General features: G+C 35.5%; 1 protein-coding gene across 1 annotated transcript in view; it reads right to left on the bottom strand.

Annotated features, from left to right (window-relative positions):
* The window catches only part of CysRS (cysteine--tRNA ligase, cytoplasmic), a 269,424-nt gene that overhangs the window by 230,774 nt on the left and 14,285 nt on the right, over window positions 1-24,365 (bottom strand). The window contains exon 3 of the mRNA XM_090414790.1: window positions 21,768-21,856. Coding sequence (XP_090270916.1) covers window positions 21,768-21,856 — 89 coding nt within the window. The remainder of the gene's footprint in view (window positions 1-21,767; window positions 21,857-24,365) is intronic.

The following is a 24,365-nucleotide window of genomic DNA, read 5'->3' on the forward strand; positions in this document are numbered from 1 at the left end:
CTCACCATTTGTCATATTCTGATGGAATGCCACCACCTCGCACAAGAGAGGAATGAAATTTTTACTTATTTGGCCAATCCACATACACTTAAGGAGATGTCTTTAGACTTGCACAAATTGCATGATGTTTTTAACTTTTTACAAAAAATTAATTTACACAAACATATTTGATTATAAATTATATTTATGTGTAGATTCTGCACTGCTTAATTTTTTTTATACCCATTTACTAATTTATCGCTTTATGAATATTTATTAATGCATTATGTACTGCTGAAAACTTAGGTATGGCACAGTATAACCCTTACTGTCCTTGCACCAATATACCAGAAATCAATCAATTCAAATGGCATACACTCTTTCTATCTAATGTATTCTGATAAAAATAGCAAATATTTTCTTTCATTCTATCTGCATGATTTTTTTATCACAATGGAAATGATCAAGATGATTACTCAAAATCTTATTTCTGCTTGAAATGGGGGGGGTCTACAGCAGTCAAACAGTTCCACATCCAGCCCTTCCAAATAGAACATCCAAATACCAAGCCTAATGATAATATATATTACACAACTGGTCGGCTGGTGAACAGTCCTGCTGTCATCTGCTCTGACAGTTGAGCTGAACCCAATGAGATCAGGGTAAAACTCTGACTTCTCATTTGCAAAGTCACAAAAATATAACCTACTTGTCTTCTAAGGCTCATACAAATTCAGCCCTTCTAAAATGACAACACTTAGGATGTCTTTTTGTGTGATATTAAAATCAGTGGAAATCATTTCACACGTATACATCCTAAATTCTAATTTCAATAAAGTTTATTACAAGAAAACACTCTTCTTAACTGAAAGCCAACTGTTAGCTTCTTAACCAGCCATCCATCTCACTGTTCCTCATTATGTATGATTCTTTTTGCCTGAAAAGCAGGTTCTAGTTATGTTCACTGCTATCACATGGATCTACCAATATAGAATCTTCCCTTTTTGACCTTTTCATGCAGACATGTTTTTATAAATTTTATAAATTATGGAATGTTTTTCTACATCTCAATCTCCTACAGTGAAACTTATCCACACTGGGTGACTTCCTCTACCACTTGATTCAGCTGACAGAGATGTTGAAATATTTGTAACCACAGTTGACTATGGCATGTTCAGAGGGACAAAAGAAAGTTTGTTACAGTGAAAGGTTTGATTTTTTTTCTCCTTTTTATGTGAACCCTGTCCACAATAAGTTGTAAACCTATTGTACATTAGCACTACAGATTTCCTAAAGGTTAGATATCCAGAACCCATACTCTTGTATTTTCAAACCCTTCAGGATTCCAATAAATAGGTGGTGGTCTCACCTTGAGTGATGAGATTCAGCTACCATCTAAAGACATTAACAAAAACTATGCCTGCTGTGAAATTTCAGAATACACAAACTATTGGTTGGGGAGCAGAAGCACTATCCACTCAGCACTTACCAAGTGAATTTCCTTTAGCATGGCATTCATATTACAGTGCTTGGGAAGGAATTTGAGTTCATTATAGTGAATTATTTCATTATAACATGTAACAGTTGACTGCAGCAGTAATCTCACCTGATCATTCTATTAATAATCTGCTGATCTACCTAATACAGACATTACAATTCTGATACAGATATCTTCTTTCACAGATGTTTCTAATGATCATTCAATCCCATATCATTCTGCATTATAATAATGATAAGTGGAATCAACAAAATTTCTAATCTTGGTTTATTGATTGGAATCTGTTATAAAAAAAACTTTGAACATGTTATGAAAATTATACTTACTGAAATGATTAACTCACATTTCCTTAACTTCTTTCTTTATTCAAGCCTTGGTTCTATAAGCATGTTAAAGGTAGCCCTTAACAATGATGCATGTCTCAGCTGGATGAAAAAAAGAAGATTCCTGACACTATACAATGGAAGCTCAAAACATTCTACAAAAAAGATCATTAACTAAGCCAAATCAGATTCTGTAAATGTCAAAGGCAAGAAATTCTTTATGCCCAAACAGAGGTCATGCTTTCTGAGGTCTATCAGAAGTGTAAATCAATGGTTGCAATTTCTGTACACATCACTGCTTCTTTGTTTTTATATAATTTAGTTCACCACTATACTTCCACATGGTGAGAATGATCGTGCAGTTTTGAGAAGCAACAACGTATGCAAGAGCTTTGACTAAGAAGAGGATGTTATTTATTTATCATTTACTGTCATCAGCTGCACCAGTTATTTAAAAAAAAATCTGTCAGCTGCATATTTATGCCACATCTCTGTAAAGAGACTGTTTTACACCAAGTGTTAAGTAATTTCACAAGAGTTCAATTCCAACTGGTGCAATAATTTTTAACTCTATTTCTTTTAGAATCCAGAAAATTATCGACTCAAATACCAAATAAAAAATATATACATTTAATGAAACTACAGAAGACAAAACTTTTCATTCAGCATTTTCTCGAACACTGAATTGGAATGTCAACTCCAATATCTTCTTTCATTTACTAAATGCTTGTTGACAGTCTCAACTCTTCCAGTTTAAAGATTCATAGTATTACAATTCCTTTTCAGAATCTTCAATTAATATTCTGCAGACTTACATGTTTTCTTAAAAATTTCCTATGAACAAAATTCTCTGGTTGCCATTCTCAAATTTCCATTCTCTCTCATTTCTTGTTTTCCTTTTTCTCCAGATTCCAAATGCTCTCTGTCAGCTGTCAATCAATCTCCTCAGTGAGCATTCACACTTCATGTAAACTGCGAGCAAGAAGTTACATAGTAATGGCTGATATATTGTCTTTGTTCTCAACACTTAACAAATATGGATTACAATAAAGAGGACTAAAATTATCACAACTATCAGAATATAGTAAGTACATCAAATCTCAAATACTTTACATTTCATTTTAACAATAATAATATCAATAATGGGCGCATTGCTAGTGCTCATTATCGATATTATTGTTATTGATATGCAAGAGCCCAATACTGATCATACGTGTTAAGAAACCAAAACTAATAATTTACTAACATAGAGAAACAAATGTAAAAAGATTCATAATTGCATATTATGATATTTTTACCTGGACATATGTGGAACAATAATGCAACTGAGAAGGCACTTGATGCAGTGCCTTGGCAAAAGAATATGCATAGTAGAAGAACTGAATTGGAATTAGTCAAAGGATACTTAATAGAAAACCATATCAACTGCATCCTCAGAGTTAGTAGTATTTTAATAATAGTATTTTGATAATTAATATAAATTAATTGCAATTTAAATAAAATTGCATTTAATTTGCAATCAATTTATCATCATCATCAATTTCCTTATATGTACCCCCAAGAGATGTTCAGGTTGCTATTACAACACTACATGATTAAGTTTACATTATTATTAATCTCCTATCAATGGTTTTCCAAATCAATCTATTACTTGTGAGTACTCCACTATTGTTATATCTAACATTTTGAGATTCTAAGGCACAACTGACTGAATTAATCCACCTAGACCTTGGTCTTCCTCTGGATCTCTTTCCGGCATCTTGGCATCAAACACCTGTTGTTGTTATATTATTATTCAGGCCTCCATCATGTGAGGTCCTTCCTAGAAAACACAAAGTATCATACTACTCCTTGAACTCATTGACAGTTTTTGCTCTCACCACTCTATCAGGCAATGCATTCAATGATTCAACTTTACATTCCATGCAAAGAAACCACTCATCATCCTCTTGCTCACAGCTTCCTTTTGCAACTTCCAGGAATGGTCCCTTGCCATCACTCCTTCCCACTATTCCACCAAGTGAAACAACTCCCCAGTATACCCTGTAACTACCTCTCAACAGATTAAAAGTCTTAATCATATCACCTCTTCTTCTTCTATCGACCATACTCTGCAGACCACATTCTCTGTTGATCCTCATAACTTACATTGTACAGGCCTGAAACCATCTTTGTTATCCACCTCGGTAAAATTTCCAAAGTTAATTTATCCCCTTCAAATCCTGGAGACCAAATTTGAGAACAATAGTCTAAATGTGATCTGATCAGGGTCTTATACAATGAAATGATAACTCTCTTATCTCTGCAGGTCAGCATCCTTCTCAGTATTGCAGCAATTTTCTGGGTTACCTTCACCACCTTTGCAATATGTTCCCTGAATTTCAGTTTTCTATCAATCATCACCCCCAGATCTCGTCTCCCCCACCTCCTCCTCCTCCAGTACATCGATGTATCCCAAACTTCAAGACTTTACATTTTGCTGTATTAAACTGACACCCCCATTCATTGGCCCATCAGCTTATCATGTGGTGCCTTTGCAACCTCCCCCCTACACACACACACACACACTTTACCTAATCAACTGCTCTTGTCACCTGATTATAAAAGGCTATCATACCACTCATTGACCATTCGTGCTCTCCCCACTCTATCAGACAATGCATTCCACAGTTCAACCCCCCCCTCCATGAAAAGAAACCACTCATCACCCTCTTGCTCATAGCTGCATTTTGTAACTTCCCTTGTCTTTACTTCTTTCCCCCCTGTTTCACCATGCGAAAGAACTCCCCAGTGGCTACCCAGAGCAACTCTGTAATTACCTCTCAACAGTTTAAAAATCTCAATCATATCACCTCTTCTTCTTTCTACCAAACTGTAGTCCAAATTCCCTCAGAGTGTCTTTATAACTAACATTGTACAGTCCTGATACCATCTTTGTTATCCGCCTCTGCACCCATTTCACAGTTAATTTATTTCGTTCAAATCCTTGTGACCAAATTTGAGAACAGCCCAAGTGTGGTCTGATCAGGGCTTTATACTATGGAATGACAACTCTTATCTCTGAAAGTCAGTGTCTTCAGTATTGCAGCAATCCTCTGGGTTACCTTCACCACCTCTGCAAAAGTTTCTGTCAATCATCACACCCATATCCCTTGCCTCCCCCTACTTCCTCCAGTACATTTCCTCCAACAGCATATGCAGTATCTCATCTATGTATCCCAAACTTCAAGACTTTACATTTAGCTTTATTAAAACTGACAACTTCCCATTCATTTGCCCATCTGTCCAGTTTATTCAAATCCTCTTGCAGGGCTACCACATCTGTACTATTACTGATAACCCTTTCCAGCTTCCCATCATCTGCAAACAACTGAATATTTCCCTGCAATCTACTGCCAATGTCATTGATATAAAGGTTAAACAATATACGTCCCAATACTGAGCCCTGTGGAACACCACTTGTAACTTTCTGCTTCCTTGATACTGTTCTCACATACACAACTCTCTGATACCTATCAGATAGTCAATCCTGAATTCAGTTGACTAACCTGACATCTAAACCCATGTGCTGCAACTTAAGTATCAACTTATCATGTAGCATCCTATCAAATGCCTTTCAAAATCCAAAAAAATAACAGTATATACCTTTCCCTCATCAACTGCTCTTGTTACTTTATTATAAAAGGCAATCATATTAGTAAAGCAAGAGCACCCCCTTAACAAATCCATGTTGACTCTCGCAGATAACATTACCCTCATCTGCCCAACACTATATATGGTCCCTCACTAATTTCCCCAAGATCTTAACTACTACTGATGAAATAAAAACTGGCTTATAGTTAGACACATCCAGTCTGCTATTGCTCCCTCATGCAATGGCACTATCTTGCCTTCCTTCCATTCCTTGGGTACCTTTCCAAAACCTGTGTTCCCATAACCAGACTTTCAATGAAAAGTCAGGTCAATGGAGCTGTCAGTTCTTTAGCACATTCTCTCAAAACCCGTTGTGAAATACCATCCAATCCGACAGCTTTACTGACATCCAGGATACTCAATATTTGGAACACATTCTCCTCTTATTATTATTATTGTACAGTCATTTCTATGGAGTCTGAAGACTCATTATGGATGACTCAAACTATCCACACAATCTATCATACCTCTCCTTGAACCCATTAACAGGCAAAGCACTTACAACCGACTCTAGCAACACATTCCACTCATTACCAACTCTCCAAACAAAAATAATCTAGCCCTCACACCCCTACTAACCACACCTTTATTTAACTTCCAGGGATGACCCTTTGTTCTTTCCCCCTCCAACAAGTGCTGAAACATTTCCCCTGCATCAATCCTATAAACCCTTTAAACAACAAATGTTTCTATTACAGTCCTTCTTTTTCTCCTATCAACCAACTTTTGCAATCCATTAACCTTCAATCTATTCTCATAGGGACCATTCCACAGGCCACTTGCCTGTGAATCCTCTTCACCTCTTCCTCATCCCCAAGAAACCCAGGGGTCCACTCGAGTACAGTAATCCAGATGTGAGCATATCAAGGCTTTATAAAGAGGAATAACAATCTCCTTATCTCTACTTGTTAATGTGTTTTTCAAAAGCTAAGTAATCTTATGTACTACCTTAGCAATATGTCCTCTAAACTTTAACTCTTTACCACCACATCCAAATTAGATACACAATGTGATAAACAACTTGTAATCTGTTTATCCCAAAATTCATAACTTTACATTTCTCCACATTAAACTTACACCCCATACTGACAGCCTATTTAAATCATCTTGCACTCTCCAATGTCACATTGATTAATTATTATTCTACTTAATTTTGCATCATCAGCAAACAAATATTTGCTTTCAAGTTATTTCCTATATCATTTATGCTCAAATTAAACAGCAATGGCCCCAGCACTGAACCATGCAGCATACCAATAATCAACTGTTTTGACTCAATTCTGTCCCTCCATATACCACTTTTTGATATCTGCCCAGCAGTTATCCTCTTATCAACTTAACCAGTGTTATATTCATCCCATCTGTTCTAATCTGTGTAAGATAGTTCCATGTGGTATTCTGTCCAATGCCTTTGCAAAATGCAGAAGAATCAGTGTATAACCATTTCCTTTATTCAACTCTGCTGTTACTCTATTATAAAAAGATAATAAATTACTAAGGCATAACTGACCCTTCACAAAGCCATGTTACCCCTCATACAGTACCATATTTCTATCCACCCATTCTTGATTTCTCTTTTTGACCAATTTTTCAAGTACTTTTATCATACCCCTGAGATACCGACTGGTCTATAATTAGCTACTGCAGTCTTAGAACTTCTCTTATGTAAGGGAATTATTTTGCTCTCATTCCCACTGAAATATTTGATAACCTTTCTTCACTCATTCTATTTAAGTGTCCATACTATCTTAGATTAGCTCTGATGATACATTCTTGAATTCTAATGATGTTAAGTTCCTTTCTAATATCTTCATTTTTAATATGATTCTGCCATTGGTGACATTGGTTTACACCCGTAATTTTTCTTAGAACCCACAGGTCTCGAGTCTTTGAGTGTTTTATTTCTTAGCCAGCTCTCAGATCCATAAGTTAAAATGATTTGAACACTGTCTTGTATACTGCTAATTTGGTGTTTTGGCTAATTTCTCTCTTATTCCATATAAATTTATTCAACTGGCTACCCACCATATCAGATTTACTTATTCTGTTGTCAATTTCCACAATTAACCTGCCATCTTCACTAAAAACTGTGCCTAAATAGCTGAAATATTTTACTTGTTCTCTAGGATCTCCATTCAAAATACAGCTCAAGTTTTCTATGCTCCTGCCTGTTTTCATAGTTTTGGTCTTTTTATTGCTGATTTTCATGCCATATTTGTTACAGCTGTTATTCAATTTAGTTAGTGAATCCTGGAGACATGCGCGAGATGTGTTTAGGAGTACATCACCTGCACAAAACAAAGTTTGACATCTCCAATTCTAATATTAGGCCTAATACCACTTTCTTTCATAATATGATCCATATAGATCAGTGATGTGATTTTCAATCTTTTTCATAATATGGCACTCCTAGACTAATTATTAAAATTCTGCGGCACACTAAAAATATATCCTTTTAATTTTTTTTTGACGATCTGGCAAAAAATAGGCATAATTTTGATTGATTTATACACATAAGATATTAATAATGGTAATTACTTATCCTTTTTGCTCCAAGAAGGAGCAAAAAAAATGTAAACAATATTTTTAACATTCTAAGTAAGAAAAACAATACTCAAAATTATTTTTAAAATTTTTATTGATTTTTTCAAATGAATATTAAATGTATTAAATAATATACATACTTGCAGTAAATTTTAATGAGATATCTGAGCTTGATGTTGTTTCAGCAAGGTCGAATTTTAGATAGGCATACTCTTAAATCATCTTCCGAGGCTTCAGCCACGATCCATTTTTGTTCTTAATAATATTCATTGCGGAAAAGCTTGATTCGCACAAATATGATGTGGAGAATGGAAGAAGTACTTCTGTTGCTTTTTTGGTAATATTGGTAAATTCACCTCTTAGAGATAACCAAAATGAAGTAGTATCTATTGTTGAATGTTTTAGTTTTAAACCTCTGTCATTTCTTATATCTGTTAATTCGTCCTCTTCTGTAATCTTTAAATTTCCCAATTTACATGTGCTTAGACAAATGGATCTCTTATCCAATCGAAGGATGATATGTCAAATTCAGTTTGAACTTTTTAGTTAGTTCAAACATATTCACTGCATTTTCTTTTCTGATTCTTTCTTCCCAAAAAGCATTAGTTTTTCCTTGAATGCATTAATTTTGTCAGTGGAAGTAAGAATGTTTTCACAGTCTCCCTGCATACTTTTACTAAGGGTATTTAAAGATTGAAATAAATCAGCAAGAAATGCAACCTTACTGCACTAAAGCTCATCACTAAGAAAATCTGATACATGTTTTTGAAGTTGGCCATTTCACATTTTGGTTATTATCTCTGACCCAGCAAATGGTTAGTTATATACATAGCATCTGAGATTAAGCAGCTATACACCAAAATTATAATGAAATTTCACATTACAAAATAAGATAAGATAAACTAAAGATAAAATTTCTATACAAAGTGCTTCTACATTTCTGATAAATCATTATTTTAAGAGAGTGATAACGATGTTAAGTCCAAGTGAAACGTAATTTTCTTTAATATTTTGTTTCACTCCGACTTAACAAAGTCTTTTAAAATATTCAGCCAGTTTTTTTTTGCTCAAGTAAGAATGTTTAGATTGTAAATGTCTTTTCAATTCACTTGGAACCATAGTGTTGTTTGCTAATTTTTTACCACAAACAACATATAGGATGTGGTGGATCTTCTTGACTAGAAATAAAGCCAAATGACAAATAATTTTTGTCATAATGGCAAATGTTAGTTTTTAATCTACTTTTAGAAGAACCAGTACTAGATATGGTATCAGCTGCTGATGTGCTGGGAAAAACTAGCTTCACTTTCTTCTTTTTACATTTAATAATTTTTCCTTTCGATGTACTACCTTCATTTTTTTCATTGTCTTCAAATTTTTGTTTTTTTATTGCAAATTTATCCATGTTAAAGAAATACTATTGAATAAAATTAACTGAATAACAAAAAAAAAAAAAAACAATAAAAGAACTCTTACCAGTTACTTTAAAAACAAGAGAATTAAATGAAGCTATTTGTGAACATATTTAACAAAAGACTAAAGCTAATTAGCACACAATTTAATTATTTCCTTCAATTAATTTTTTTTTTTTTTTTTGCAGTTGCTTAAAGGTCAAAGCTGTATAACTGAGAGGAGACCTCCACATAGCCTTTAAAGAAATGCGGAGAACTAACCAGGGCTCCTGACCTAATGTCCAATACTCACCTTCTCGTGGTGCACCCTGTTGGGTATCTAACTGAATACTGAACGAACGAGGATGGGCTGGCAATTTGGGATTTAGCCGACCAAATTGTATTCATACTGGTTAAACCAAAATACAAAATGATGGTACAACATGACAAAATTTCATGCTGTGTGGGGTGTCGCCCGGTAACCAAGGCTCCCATTGTTTTCGCCAGGGAACCTGGGCGAACAGCGAAAAGTCAGCTAGTAAAACAAATCTGAAACCACACCCCAACTCAACATCACCAGAGTTAAAGATCGGTACTATCAACATAAGAAGCCTGAATGGCAAAGAAATAAAGCCAGATGAGGAATTAGATAAGTACCAGATCGACATACCAGGGGGTGACCGAAACAAAAAAGACAAAAACTGGCGAGATCTTTCTGAGCAATAAATACAAAATGTTATATTCAGGCAATGACAATCAAGGAAAAGAAGGAGTAGCCATAGTATTCAACACAAAAAATGAGGCTCATCCTTTTGAATGGCAGGCAGTGTCAAGTAGAGTGATTTGGGCAAATATAAGAATGAGGAACTGGACAATGAGACTTATTTGTGCCTATGGTCCCATAGAAGGTTCTACAGGTAGAAGTGGAGGAATTTTTTGAGGCTCTAAAAAAAGCTACTGACACAATGAAAAAGGAAAAGTTGGTCCTTCTTGGGGATCTAAATAGCAGAGTAGGAAGTGATTGTCAGACATACAAAAACGTTTTGGGAAATTTTGGAGAAAAGAGCAAAGCTAATAATAATAGCAAATACCTGTTGGATTTCTACTCAGGACATGGACTGGTTATTACTAATACATGTTCCAACATAAAAATGTGCACAAATTCACATGGAGAGAAGAGGCTAGGAATAAGAAAAGTCTCATTGACTATGTTATTGTTGACAGTGATGTTTTCTCTATGGTGCAGGACACCAGAGTGTACAGAGGATTTGAAATTAGAAGTGATCACTATTTAGTCTTGAGCAGGATAAAATTGAATTTCATATTGAAAAGAATGACATGTAAGAAAGTTTTAAAGCAAATAAAACTTGAGCAGCTCTCAGGTGTGAACTGTAGACTAAAATACACAACGATTATTGAAGGAAAAATGAAAGAATTTGAGAACAGGAACCAAACCTTGGAGATTCAGTGGCAAGCCTTGAAGAAAACCCTGATTGATTAAGCTAGAGAGGCATGTGGTGAACTTGTCTGCAAGGATAGAAAAATTAGAACTTCATGGTGGACACAGGAAGTTAAAGAGAAAGTGAAAGAAAAGAAGAAACCATATCAAAAGTTCCTGGCAAATAAATCAGCTTGTGCTCTTAGAGAATACAGAGACAAATGTAATAAAGCTAAAGAGTATGTAAAACTAGCTAAACAAAAGTCATGGGAGGACTTTGGCAAAAATATAGAAAATGAATATGAAGAAGGTGGCAAAATATTCTGGAGGTTGTTGAAAAAGCTTAGGAATAGAGGAAAGAGTGCATTAAATGGAGTTAGAGATGATAAAGGTGACATGAAAACGGAAGAAAAAGTTGTCCTTGAAGTATGGAGTAATTACTTTGAAAATTTGCTAAATGAAACCAGCAGTGATGACAGCACAGTGATAAAAAAACACTGACCAGGCATGCAGTCAGGAATACATATCCATACTCGAAGTAGAAAAAGCCATCAAAGGCTTGAAATGTGGAAAGGCAGCAGGAGTAGATGATATTTGACCAGAAATGCTGAAGTATGGTGGTATAAAAGTCTTACAGTGACTGCACTGCATAGTTCAGAATGCCTGTACAGAGGGGCGAATTCCCAATGATTGGAGTAGAGCTCTCATAGTACCTATATATAAAAAGAGAAATAAAACTGAATGTGAGAATTACAGAGGTATATCCCTATTGAGTGTTCCTGGTAAGATATATGTAAGTATACTTGAGAAACGGTTGAGAAGAATTGTGGAAGAAAAGCTTGGTGAAGAACAAGCTGGATTCAGGTCAAATAGAGACTGTCAGGATCAGATCTTCAGTTTACGACAAATAGTTGAGAAATCATTATAACAAAGATCTGTATTTAAGTTTTGTCGATCTGGAAAAGGCATATGACAAGGTGCCAAGAGAGAGAAGCTATTCAATCACTACAGTTATATGGTGTCAATGGGGCATTATATCAAGTAATACTTAGTTTTTATTTGAGTTGTAAGTCAGCAGTTAGAATTGAAGGATGTACAGGAAGATGGTTTAATGTTAAATCTGGTGTGAGACAAGAATATACATTATCCCCTCTGTTATTCATTATCTATATGGATCACATTATGAAGGAAAGTGGTATTAAACATTATGTCAAAATTGGAGATGTTAACATCAGCTCTTTGCTTTATGGGGACGATGTTATACTTCTAAATAAATCTGCTACAAGTCTGCAAGATTCTCCGATTAAATTGAATAACTGTTGTAATAGATATGGTATGAAGGTCAGCAATAAAAAGACAAAGACAATGAAAATAGGCAGAATCATTGAAAATGTCAACTGTGTTGTGAATGGAGAACCTGTGGAACAAGTAAAACATTTCAGCTACTTAGGCACGATTTTTACTGAAGATGGTAAATTAAATATAGAAATAGACAACAGAATCAGCAAAGCTGGTATGGTAGGAAGTCGATTGAATAAATTCATATGGAATAAGAGAGAAATTAGTCGGAACAATAAATTAGCTGTATACAAGACAGTGTTCAAACCAGTTTTAACTTATGGATCTGAGAGCTGGGTCAGAAGTAAAACACTTGACCAGAGACTAGAGACCGCAGATATGAGAGTCCTGAGAAAGATTAGAGGCGTGAACAGATGGCATCAATGGCAATATCATATTAAAAATGAGGATATTAGGAAAGAACTTGACATTGTCAGGATCCAGGAATGCATTAGCAGAGCTAATCTCAGGTGGTATGGTCACTTAAATAGAATGGGTGAGGAAAGATTAGCAAAACAAGTGTTCTTTGCCAGGTTGGCAGCAAAACGACCCAGAGGAAGACCAAGATATAGGTAGATTGATACGGTACAAAGTGCCTTAGACGATCGAAATATAAGATCTGATAATGTTGAAGTCTTGACAAGTAACAGACTGATTTGGAGGAAAATTGTAGATAGGAAGTTAGTAATGATGTAATTTTTTCATGTAGTACTATCATATCCTGTACATCATCATCATATTCCATGGCAGGAATTTGATGATGATGTATTCCTCTTTGAATTCCTCTTGAAAAATTTTTTAGTATGGTTCTATTTCAACTTGGTTCATTTAAGAGTCTTTCAAAGTAATTACTCCAGCGATCTAGGATATCCTTATCTTCAGTTTTCATGTCACCTTTATGATCTTTGATTCCATTTACAGTACTCTTTCCTCCATTTCTAAGCTTCTTCAATAGCCTCCAGAAGATTTTGACATTTATATTTATTCTATATTCTTACTAAAATCATCCCATCTACTTTTACGCACTGCTTAGCTCTCTTACATTTTTCTCTGTATTCTTTCAGTGTATTGCTGACTTATTTGCTACAAACTTATGGTATGCTCCGTTCTTTTCCAGGACTGCTTCTTTAATTTCTTATGATCACCATGGTGTTCTTATTTTTCTATCCTTGCAGACAACTTCACTACATACCTTCTTAGCTGAATCAATGTCTTCTTTAGAGTTTGCCACCGACATTGCAAAGTTAGGTTCTTGTTTTCAATTTGTTTCATTTTTTCTTCAATAATGTTTGTATAGTTGAGTCTACTATTTACTTGTAAAAGCTGCTCAACTTTAATTCTTTTTAAAACTTTCTTATGATACTGTTCTTTCAATTTGTGATATCCATTTTTATCCTGCTTAGTACTAAGTAATGGTCTCTTCCAATTTCAAATCCTCTATACACTCTTGTATCCTGAATAAGCATGAAGATATCACTATCAACAATGATGTAGTCAATGAGGCTTTTCTTATTTCTTGTGTCTTCTCTCCATGCGAATTTGTGCACATCTTTATGTTGAAAGATGGTGTTAATAATGACTAGTCTGAGTACCGAGCAGCAGTCCAGTAAATACTTACCATTATTATTAGCTTTGCCCTTTACTCAAAATTTTCCCAAAATGTTCCTATATGCCTAGTGGAATTCATTTCCTGCTGTGTAGATTTCCAACAAGGACCACTTTTTCTATTTTCTTTATGTCAGCTGCCTGTTCTAATGATTGAAAAGATTACTCCATTTCTTCCTTGGAAGAACCATCTTTGGCACAAATAAGTTTCATTGTCCATCTCTCAATTTTGAAGTTTGCATGCATAACTCTACTTGAAACTGCCTTACAATCAAGAAGTTTATCTTCATGTTTGGTGTTGAATGCTATCGCTACTCCTTCCTTTCCTTCATCATTATTGCCTGAAAATAACATCCTGTACTTATTATTTAGTAAGACCTCACCTGTTTTTGTCTCACACTGTCTCAGTAACGGGAATGTTCACATGATACTTGTCCAAGTTTTCTGCAAGTTCGATTTCTTTTCCATCTTTTATTGATGGTTTCTATCTTTAGTTCTTCTGATGTTGGGTTTATTCTTCTTCTTTTAGATGTTGAGTGAGCTTATTCCAGTAGCTGACATTTCACTGTTCACCCTGGTTCCCTGATGAAAACAGTGGGGACCTTGTTTAACTGAGTGATGCCCCAGCTGGCATGAAATCTTATCATGTTGTACCATCATATGCATTTGTGGTTTAAGCGAATAGAGAGTACAATTTAGTCAACTATGTCCCAAATTGCCATCCCATTCTCGTTTGTTCAGTACCAAGTAGATACCTAACAGGGTGCACCACGTGAAGATGAGGATTTCACATTAGGTCAGAAGCCCCAGTCGGTTCTTCGCATTCCTGAAAGGCGATGTGGAGGTCTCCTCTCAGTTATTTAGCTTTGACGCTAAAGCGACCCCAGCAAACAATTTATATTAATTACTAGGGGGGAGTTCCGCCCCCTAACGCCTACGCCACCCAACCCCCCCCCGATTTTCGGACTGGTAGGCTGGTTATCCTTGAATTCTTATTACTCGAATTTTGCAGACTCTAAAGGGGTTCCCCCCCCCTTCGCCGACGCCACCCAACCCCTCCTAGTTCCGGACTGGTAGGCCAGTTCTCCTTGATTTCTGATGACTCAAATTTTGAAGACTTGAAAGAAAAGGGGGGGGGGGTCTGATCCTGACATATTAGTTTTAACCAAATTAATCTTTAAATCATCACAATACCTCCTTTTTCAATGACATTTAGTTTGCACTAAAGTTTTTAAAGTGAGAGATTTTTTTTAAAAAATCATGTTCATTTAAATATATATATCTACCCTATATATATAAAATGATAAGCCTTTTTATGTCATGTTTTTTGAAACATTTTGAAACTCTGGAGCTAGCCCCTGAGTGTTGAGTCTTCAAAATTCGAGTCATCAGAATTCAATGAGAACCGGCCTACCAGTCTGGAACTTGGGGGTTCAGGTGCTGTAAGGGGGGGGGGGGCAGAACCCCCTTTCGAGTCTTCAAAATTCAAGTAATCAGAATTCAAGGAGAACCGGACTACCAGTCCGGAACTCGGGGGTTGGGTGTCATAACCCTCTTATATATATATATAAAATTTCTTAAGTGCTTTATTTCCTATAAAAATCAACGTTTCCAATGATATAATCCCTATTTGGTCTAAACCCAGCTTGTTCTCAAAATTTCCATTCCACAATTTTTCTTACTCTTCTCAAGTATGTTTGCATAAATCTAACTTGGAATACTCATTTAGAAATTTCCATTGTAATTCTCATAATGGTTTATTTCCCTTTTTATAGATGAATAGTACTGACAGCTCATCATCATCATCATCAAATTCCTGCCATGTATCCTCAAGGGGGTGTAGAGGATATGATAGTACTACATGGAAAAAACTACATCATTACTAACTTCCTATCTACAATTTTCCTCCAAATCAGTCTGTTACTTGTCAAGACTCCAACATTATCACATCTTATATTTCTATCATCTAAGGCACATTGTACCGTATCAATCCACCTATATCTTGGTCTTCCTCTGGGTCGTTTTGCTTCCAACCTGGCAGAGAACACTTGTTTTGCTAATCTTTCTTCACCCATTCTGTTTAAATGACCATACCACCTGAGATTAGCTCTGCTAACGCATTCCTGGATGCTGACAATGTCAAGTTCTTTACTAATATCCTCATTTTTAATATGATATTGCCATTGATGCCATCTGTTCACACCTCTAATCTTTCTCAGGACTCTCATATCTGCGGTCTCTAGTCTTTGGTCAAGTGTTTTACTTCTGACCCAGCTCTAAGATCCATAAGTTAAAATTGGTTTGAACACTGTCTTGTATACAGCTAATTTAGTGTTCTGACTAATTTCTCTCTTATTCCATATGAATTTATTCAATTGACTTCCCACCATACCAGCTTTGCTGATTCTGTTGTCTATTTTCATATTTAATTTACCATCTTCAGTAAAAATCGTGCCTAAGTAGCTGAAATGTTTTACTTGTTCCACAGGTTCTCCATTCATAACGCAGTTGACATTTTCAATGATTCTGCCTATTTTCATTGTCTTTGTCTTTTTATTACTGACCTTCATACCATATCTATTACAACAGCTATTCAATTTAGTCAGAGAATCTTGCAGACTTGTAGCAGATTTATTTAGAAGTATAACATCATCCGCATAAAGCATAGAGCTGACATTAACATCTCCAATTTTGATATCATGCTTAATACCACTTTCCTTCATAATGTGATCCATATAGATAATGAATAACAGAGGGGATAATGTCCATCCTTGTCTCACACCAGATTTAACATTAAACCATCTTCCTGTACTTCCTTCAATTCTAACTGCTGACTTGCAACTCAAATAAAGACTAAGTATTGCTTGATATAATTCCCCATTGACACCATATAACTGCAGCATATTGAATAGCTTCTCTCTTGGCACCTTGTCATATGCCTTTTCCAAATCGACAAAACTTAAATACAGATCTTTGTTATATTCCCATGCTTTCTCGACTATTTGTCGTAAAGTGAAGATTTGATCCTGACAGCCTCTATTTGGCCTGAATCCAGCTTGTTCTTCACCCAGCTTTTCTTCCACAATTCTTCTCAATCGTTTCTCAAGTATACTTACATAGATCTTGCCAGGAACACTCAGTAGGGTACTATGAGAGCTCTACTCCAATCATCAGGAATTCGCCCCTCTGTCCAGGCTTTCTGAACTATGCAGTGCAGCCACTGTAAGACTCTTATACCACCATACTTCAGCATTGATCAGTGTTTTTTAACACTGTGCTGTCATCACTGCTTGTTTCATTTAGCAGTTTTTCAAAGTAATTACTCCATACTTCAAGGATATGTTTTTCTCCAGTTTTCATGTCACCTTTATCATCTCTAACTACTTTAACAGCACTCTTTCCTCCGTTCCTAAGCTTTTTCAACAACCTCCAGAATATTTTGCCACCTTCTTCATATTTATTTTCTATATTCTTGCCAAAGTCCTCCCATGACTTTTGTTTAGCTAGTTTTACACACTGTTTAGCATTCTTGCATTTGTCTCTATATTTCTCTAAGAGCACAAGCTGACTTATTTGCCAGGAACTTTTGATATGCTTTCTTCTTTTCCTTCACTGCCTCTTTAACTTCCTCTGTCCCCCAGGGAGTTCTGATTTTTTTATCCTTGCACACAACCACACCACATGCCTCTCTGGCAGAATCAATCAATGTTTTCTTCAGAGTTTGCCATTAAATCTCCAAGGTTTGATTCCTGTTCTCAAATTCTTTCATTTTTTCTTCAATAATCTTTGTGTATTTAAAATGAAAAGCCAAACGGCTAGTTTTCTGGCAACTTGATAGTTATTAAAGGGATAAAAATCCTATGTTTTTATATAGCCAGTAAGTGAAACTCAAGATCGAGAACTACGATCTATGAGTTTCAATGCCGAAAAACTATTGGCGAAGGCAATTCGAAGCAAAGGTGGAGCAAGATCCCTCACTATTCTTGATATTCTCTCATAATGTAAAACACAGCTCCTAGGAGATGTAATACTGTCATTACATTATGAGTAGAGGTTACTTCCCAGACCGGTTTCAACCTTTTTTGAGGTCTCATTAGTGAGTAGGTAGACCTGGAAGATATCAAAGCTTAGTGAAAAGAACTTACATACCTTCACTATACGAATGCCATAAAGGTGTGCTTATATTTTGTAATTAAAATGAAAAGCCAAACAGCTAGTTTTCTGGCAACTTAATAGTTATTAAAGGGATAAAAATCCCTTTATGGCATTTGTATAGTGAAGGTATGTAAGTTCTTTTCACTAAGTTTTGATATCTTCCAGGTCTACCTACTCACTGATGAGACCTCAAAAAAGGTTGAAATCGGTCTGGGTAGTGACCTCTTCTCATAATGTAATGACAGTATTACATCTCCTAAGAGCTGTGTTTTACATTATGAGAGAATATCAAGAATAGTGAGGGAGCTTGCTCCACCTTTGCTTCGAATTGCCTTCACCGATAGTTTTTCGCCATTGAAACTCATAGATCGTAGTTTTCGATCTTGAGTTTCACTTACTGGCTATATAAAAACATAGGATTTTTATCCCTTTAATAACTATTAAGTTGCCAGAAAACTAGCCATTTGGCTTTTCATTTTAATTACAAAATATAAGCACACCTTTATGGCATTCGTATAGTGAAGGTATGTAAGTTCCTTTTCACTAAGCTTTGATATCTTCCAGGTCTACCTACTCACTGATGAGTCCTCAAAAAAGGTTGAAACCGGTCTGGGTAGTGACCTCTTCTCATAATGTAATGACAGTATTATATCTCCTAGGAGCTGTGTTTTACATTATGAGAGAATAACAAGAATAGTGAGGGATCTTACTCCACCTTTGCTTAGAATTGCCTTCGCCGATAGTTTTTCGGCATTGAAACTCATAGATCGTAGTTCTCAATCTTGAGTTTCACTTACTGGCTATATAAAAACATAGGATTTTTATCCCTTTAATAATCTTTGTGTATTTTAGTCTACAGTTCACATCTGAGAGCTGCTCAAGTTTTATCCACTTTAAAACTTTCTTACATGTTATTCTTTTCAATATGAAATTCAATTTTATCCTGCTCAAGACTAAATAGTGATCACTTCTAATTTCAAATCCTCTGTACACTCTACTGTCCTGCACCATAGAGAAAAAAACATTCAACAATAACATTGTCAATGAGACTTTTCTTATTCCTAGCCTCTTCTCTCCATGTGAATTTGTGCATATTTTTATGTTGGAACATGGTGTTAGTAATAACCAGTCCATGTCCTGAGCAGAAATCCAACAGATATTTGCCATTATTATTAGCTTTGCACTTTTCTCCAAAATTTCCCAAAACGTTTTTGTATGTCTGACAATCACTTCCTACTCTGCTATTTAGATCCCCAACAAGGATCAACTTTTCATTTTTCATTGTGTCAGTTGCTTTTTCTAAAGACTCAAAAAATTCCTCCACTTCTACCTTCGTAGAACCTTCTGTGGGACCATAGGCACAAATAAACCTCATTGTCCAGTTCATCATTCTCATATTTGCCCACATTACTCTACTTGAGACTGACTGCCATTCAAGAAGATTAGCCTCGTATTTTGTGTTGAATACTATGGCTACTCCTTCTTTTCCTTGATTGTCATTGCCTGAATATAACATTTTGTATTTATTGCTCAGAAAGATCTCACCAGTTTTGGTGTTTTTTGTTTCAGTCACCCCTATTATGTTGATCTGGTACTTATCTAATTCCTCAGCTAGCTCCATTTCTTTGTCATTCAGGCTTCTTACGTTGATAGTACCGATCTTTAACTGCGGTGATGTTGAGTTGGGGTTTGTTTTCAGATTTGTTCCAGTAGCTGACTTTTCGCTGTTCATCCTGGTTCCATGGCGAAAACAACGGGGACCTTGTTTAACCTGGCGACGCCCAGTCAACATGAAATTTTGTCATGTTGTACCATTATTTTTTATTTTGGTTTAACCAATAAGAATACAATTTGGTCGGCTAATTCTCAAATTGCCAGCCCATCCTCATTCTTTCAGTATCCAAGTAGATACCCAACAGGGTGCACCACAAGAAGGTGAGGATTGGACATTAGGTCAGAAGCCCTGGTCGGTTCTCCGCATTCCTTTAAAGGCTATATGGAGGTCTCCTCTCAGTTATACAGCTTTGACCCTTAAGCACCCCTACTGAGAGCTCTACTCCTTCAATTATATGGAATTCAATCAAGCCATCTGAATTACATAATGCAGTTGCTGTAAAACTTTTTATATCTACATATTTCATGAACATTTTTGTCAAATATCACTACTCCAGCTGCCTTTCCACATTTCAGTTTTCTGTGGTGTTTTCTTCCTTCCTACATTTTTAGCTTTTTTATTTGTCACCTTTGTGATAATTATTTTTTCTACTCTTAACAAAGTCTTCTCATGCCTTCACACATCTTAGATTTCTGACATTTTTCTCTGTATTCTCTCACAGCACATACTGATTTATTTGCTATGAACTTTCAATATGTTTTTTCTTTTTCAATGACCGTGCTTTTAACTTCCCAAGTCTACCAATGAGCTTTGATTTTTCTATCCTTGCAGATAACTTCAACACATGCTTCCCTGGCTAAATCAATGTTTTCTTCAGAGTTTGCCAATGAGTTTCCAAGGTGTGATTCTTATCTTCAAACTCTTTCATTTTTTCCTGAATAGTATTTCTGTCTATAGTTCACCTCTGAAAGAAGCATCACTTTGACTATTTTTAACACATTCTTACACATTTCTTTTGAATATAATATTCAATTTTATCCTGCTCAAAATTAAATGATGATTACTTCCTAATTCAAACCACCTATGTACTCGTGTTCTGATCTAGTATGAGGATGCAGAACAATAACATAGTCAATGAAATTTTTCTTATTACTTGATTGTTTTCTCCATGTGAATTTGTGTATATCTTTATACTGGAATTAATAATGACTAGCACATGCCCTGAACAGAAAACAAGAAGGTTCTTATCACTATTACTAGCTGTGGTCTTTTCTGCAAATTTTCCCAAACATTTCTGTATGCCTAGCATGGAGACTTTTAAGGTCTCCAAAAAGGACCAACTTTTCCTTTTTCTTTGTGTCAGGGACCATCACTAATGACTCAAAAAAATTTCTCACTTCTTCCTTCATAGAACTTGCTGTGGTACAACAGGCAGAAATAAGTTTCCTTATCCAATTCCCCATTATGATGTTTACTCACATTCATAATCATTATCACCTGAATATAACTTCTTGTAATGGTCATTTAAAACAATTGCACCTGTTTTTCACTGTTTCTTCAACTTCACTGTTTTGAGGTACTCCTTGAGTTTTTTTTTGCCAGTTCCACTTTTTTTCTATTGATACCTCTTATACTGATGGTACCGATCCTGAATTCTGCTAATAGTGATTTGGTGTTTGTGGAGTTTGTTACAGTAGCTGATTTTTCACTGTTTACCTTGTTTCCCTGATGAAAAGAGAAGGGTGGTGGAGGGGAGCTTGTTTAACCAAGTGACTTCTGGTTAACATAAAATTCCATCATTTTGTATTTTAGTCTGAACCAATACGAATACAATTTGGTCAGCTAAACCAGTCAGTGTCAGTTCGTCCTCATTCATTACATATCAAGGTAGATACCCTAAACATTGACTATTAAACATTAAACTAATGGGGTGCACCACAAGAAGCTGAAGAATGAACATTAAGTAAGAAGCTGTGATTGGTTTTCCACATTCTTTATAAGTCTATGGAGGTTTCCTTTCAGTTATACAGCTTAAACCTTGAAACAATCTCTCACAAAAAAATTTAACACATCTACTACAATAATTGGAGAAAAGCAGGTGAAAATTATTAAAGAACAAAAATCTATGATTTATAAAAATTATAAATTATTTATATCAATTAAAAATGAAAATTATTTCTGCAATTACCTGGCATGACCCATATGAGATGCATCATACACAGTAGGTCCACAACTGTACCATAACACTTTCTTTCCAAACTGAGGAATGAATTCTTCCTGAAAAGTAGAACACATGTTTTCAAATTTTCAAGTTTCAACACAACATATTGATTATGTATAACAAAATTCCCTTAAGCACACTTGAACTCATGCAAAATACTTCCTTTTAAGTTAAAGTCCATCAACCTACCAATAAAAGAATTAAAATAAAAAGTTTTATATATGCACTTCATTTTAGAGCAAAGCTCATTATATCAAATTCTCAATGTGTGTCTCAAAGGGTGTATGGAATACCATGATAATACTACATGAAAAGTTTACATTACTGCTAACTTCTTATGAACAATTTTTCTCAAATTCATGTCCTTCAAAGTGGAAAAGTCACAACATTTTTTAACTTAATCTGAAGAGACTAAAAATATCTAGCTTTACCTTAGCACAAAACTACCAGTGAAAATGAAGTTTCTTCAAGATGCAAAAAAGACCTAATGACTTTAAAAAAAAATAATAATAAACATAGGATCGTCTGTTTCAGCATGATATTTGGCCTCTGTCAGGAGATTGGCAAAAAGAAGGTGATACGATCACCATTAGTAATTCATCAATCTATTCAAATCCTGATATGAGTTTTTAATGTCTGTTAAAGCAAAGCTTCTAGCCTGCTCTAGAATATTTAATCAGTCTGCATAACTGCAATGTTAGGTAAAATAACTAAAATCAATCAGCATGCATGGAGAACTCAAAAGATTGAAATGGACACATATAATGCTATGCATTATGGGATGGACCACTACCTGAAATGGTTTTCAACCTTTATTGAGATGAAAAAGTAAAGAAAGATGCTCATCATAGGCCTAGAGTAGTCAGTATAAGAGTGAAAAAGAGCCTGATAGTATTAGGAGAAAGAAAAGGCAAACAGATAGTATGCAAGGTAGAGGAAAAGGTCTCAGCTCTTTTATATCATCATACAGCCAAAGACTATCAGTTTTCCTTTTTCACCAATCTCATAACAACCAAAAGACCAGTTGAAACTAAAGTGCAAAGCTGACTGATACCCAGGTGGTTAGCCTTATCTGAGTTAACCACCTTGAGTTGACCTTCTCTGACTGGGATTGCTCTCCAGTCATCCCTGCAACTGACTATAAGACCACATTGAATTAAGAGGATGGAACCATTTAAAAATCCTCTCATAACCAAAATAGACAGAATTTTATCCCCTCCCCATGGTGAATATTGCATAATGTGGGTGGTCTACACCATCTAGTCAAAATTCTGTGTCTTCTAGAATGCTTCTTTCTAAATAGAAAAATCATCTGATTGAACAATAAAATTTCTACAATACAATATTATGAAGCATTTGGATGTCATATTGCTGGTTTTCAAATCCATGTTTCTTTCTAATCTTTCATAAATGGTATTTTAATTCATTAATTATAAAAATCAAAATTCTCTTCCCATTACTGACAGGTGGTGGGTACTGCAAAAAAAAAAAAAATAACCTGTTCTGTTTTAAATAATGGAATGCCCGACACATTACATAATCTATTCCAAATACGCAGGGCAAGAGGGAAGCTGTAGAATGCACATTCTACTGTTTCCAGTCGGTAACAGATGCCATAGATTGGATCTCAGACGATGTTTGATGGAGGTATGATGAGAGCAAGCAAGCAAAAGAGTTGACAGTAGCAGCAGGAACAAATAATTTGGTTGGGAACAAGCAAAATATGAGAATGGTGTCAGGAGGTTGTTGAGTACTCAGTGTGTTACCCAGGTGTGACAATGAGCTGAGATGATGAACCATGATCATGTTAGCAGAGCTGTGTGAAGAGAAAGGAATGCAATTGAACTATATAAGTGATAGAATGTATTGAAATAGTTTTTTTGGTATGAGTCAAGTGAAAAAGCAGTTGGTGCAAGGGGAAATAAGGACTGCAGTATATAGAACACGAGAAGTAAAAAGTGATGTGGAAAAGCAGAAGAGCAAGCTAGATGAGATTGAAGAAATGGACAGTGTCTGGGTGAATAGGAAGATGCACATAAGAAGAAAAGCATTATGCCCATGCAAAATGGAGATATAAGGGAGAAACAATATAGCAGTGGCTTGAGGCAGTATGGTGTGAGGTAGAAGTGGACAGGATAAAATATTTAGTTGGTGTTGCTATAGACCTGGCATGTAAGGATATGACAAGGAAATGTATACGCAAATTATTCTAGCAAATTAATAAAGTGTGATCAGTATTGGTATTTTAATTATGGTAATATAGACTGGAATGAAGAGATGTCAGTGGAGGGGGGTTAATTTCTCAAGATTTTGAGGGACAACTACTTTAGGCAGTATGATACAGAGGGACAGGAGGATCAAGAGCCTTGGGTCTGATTATCTCAATGAAGGATGTTATTATAAATGAGGTGCAGAATCTCCCTCCAGTTGATGAGTGCCAATGAGTGGTCACCTGTGTAGTGGCCAGTCACAAGATTTCTGTGAGAAAGGGAGACTGGTAATTATGAAAACTCAGGTGTCAGCTACATGATAGAATGAGAAATTGGATGGTAGAAAGGAGATCAA

The sequence above is a fragment of the Typopeltis vanoorti genome, chromosome 25, assembly GCF_054136105.1.
Source record: "Typopeltis vanoorti isolate ZY-2024b chromosome 25, IOZ_Tvanoo_1.0, whole genome shotgun sequence".
Lineage (NCBI taxonomy): Eukaryota > Metazoa > Arthropoda > Arachnida > Uropygi > Thelyphonidae > Typopeltis > Typopeltis vanoorti.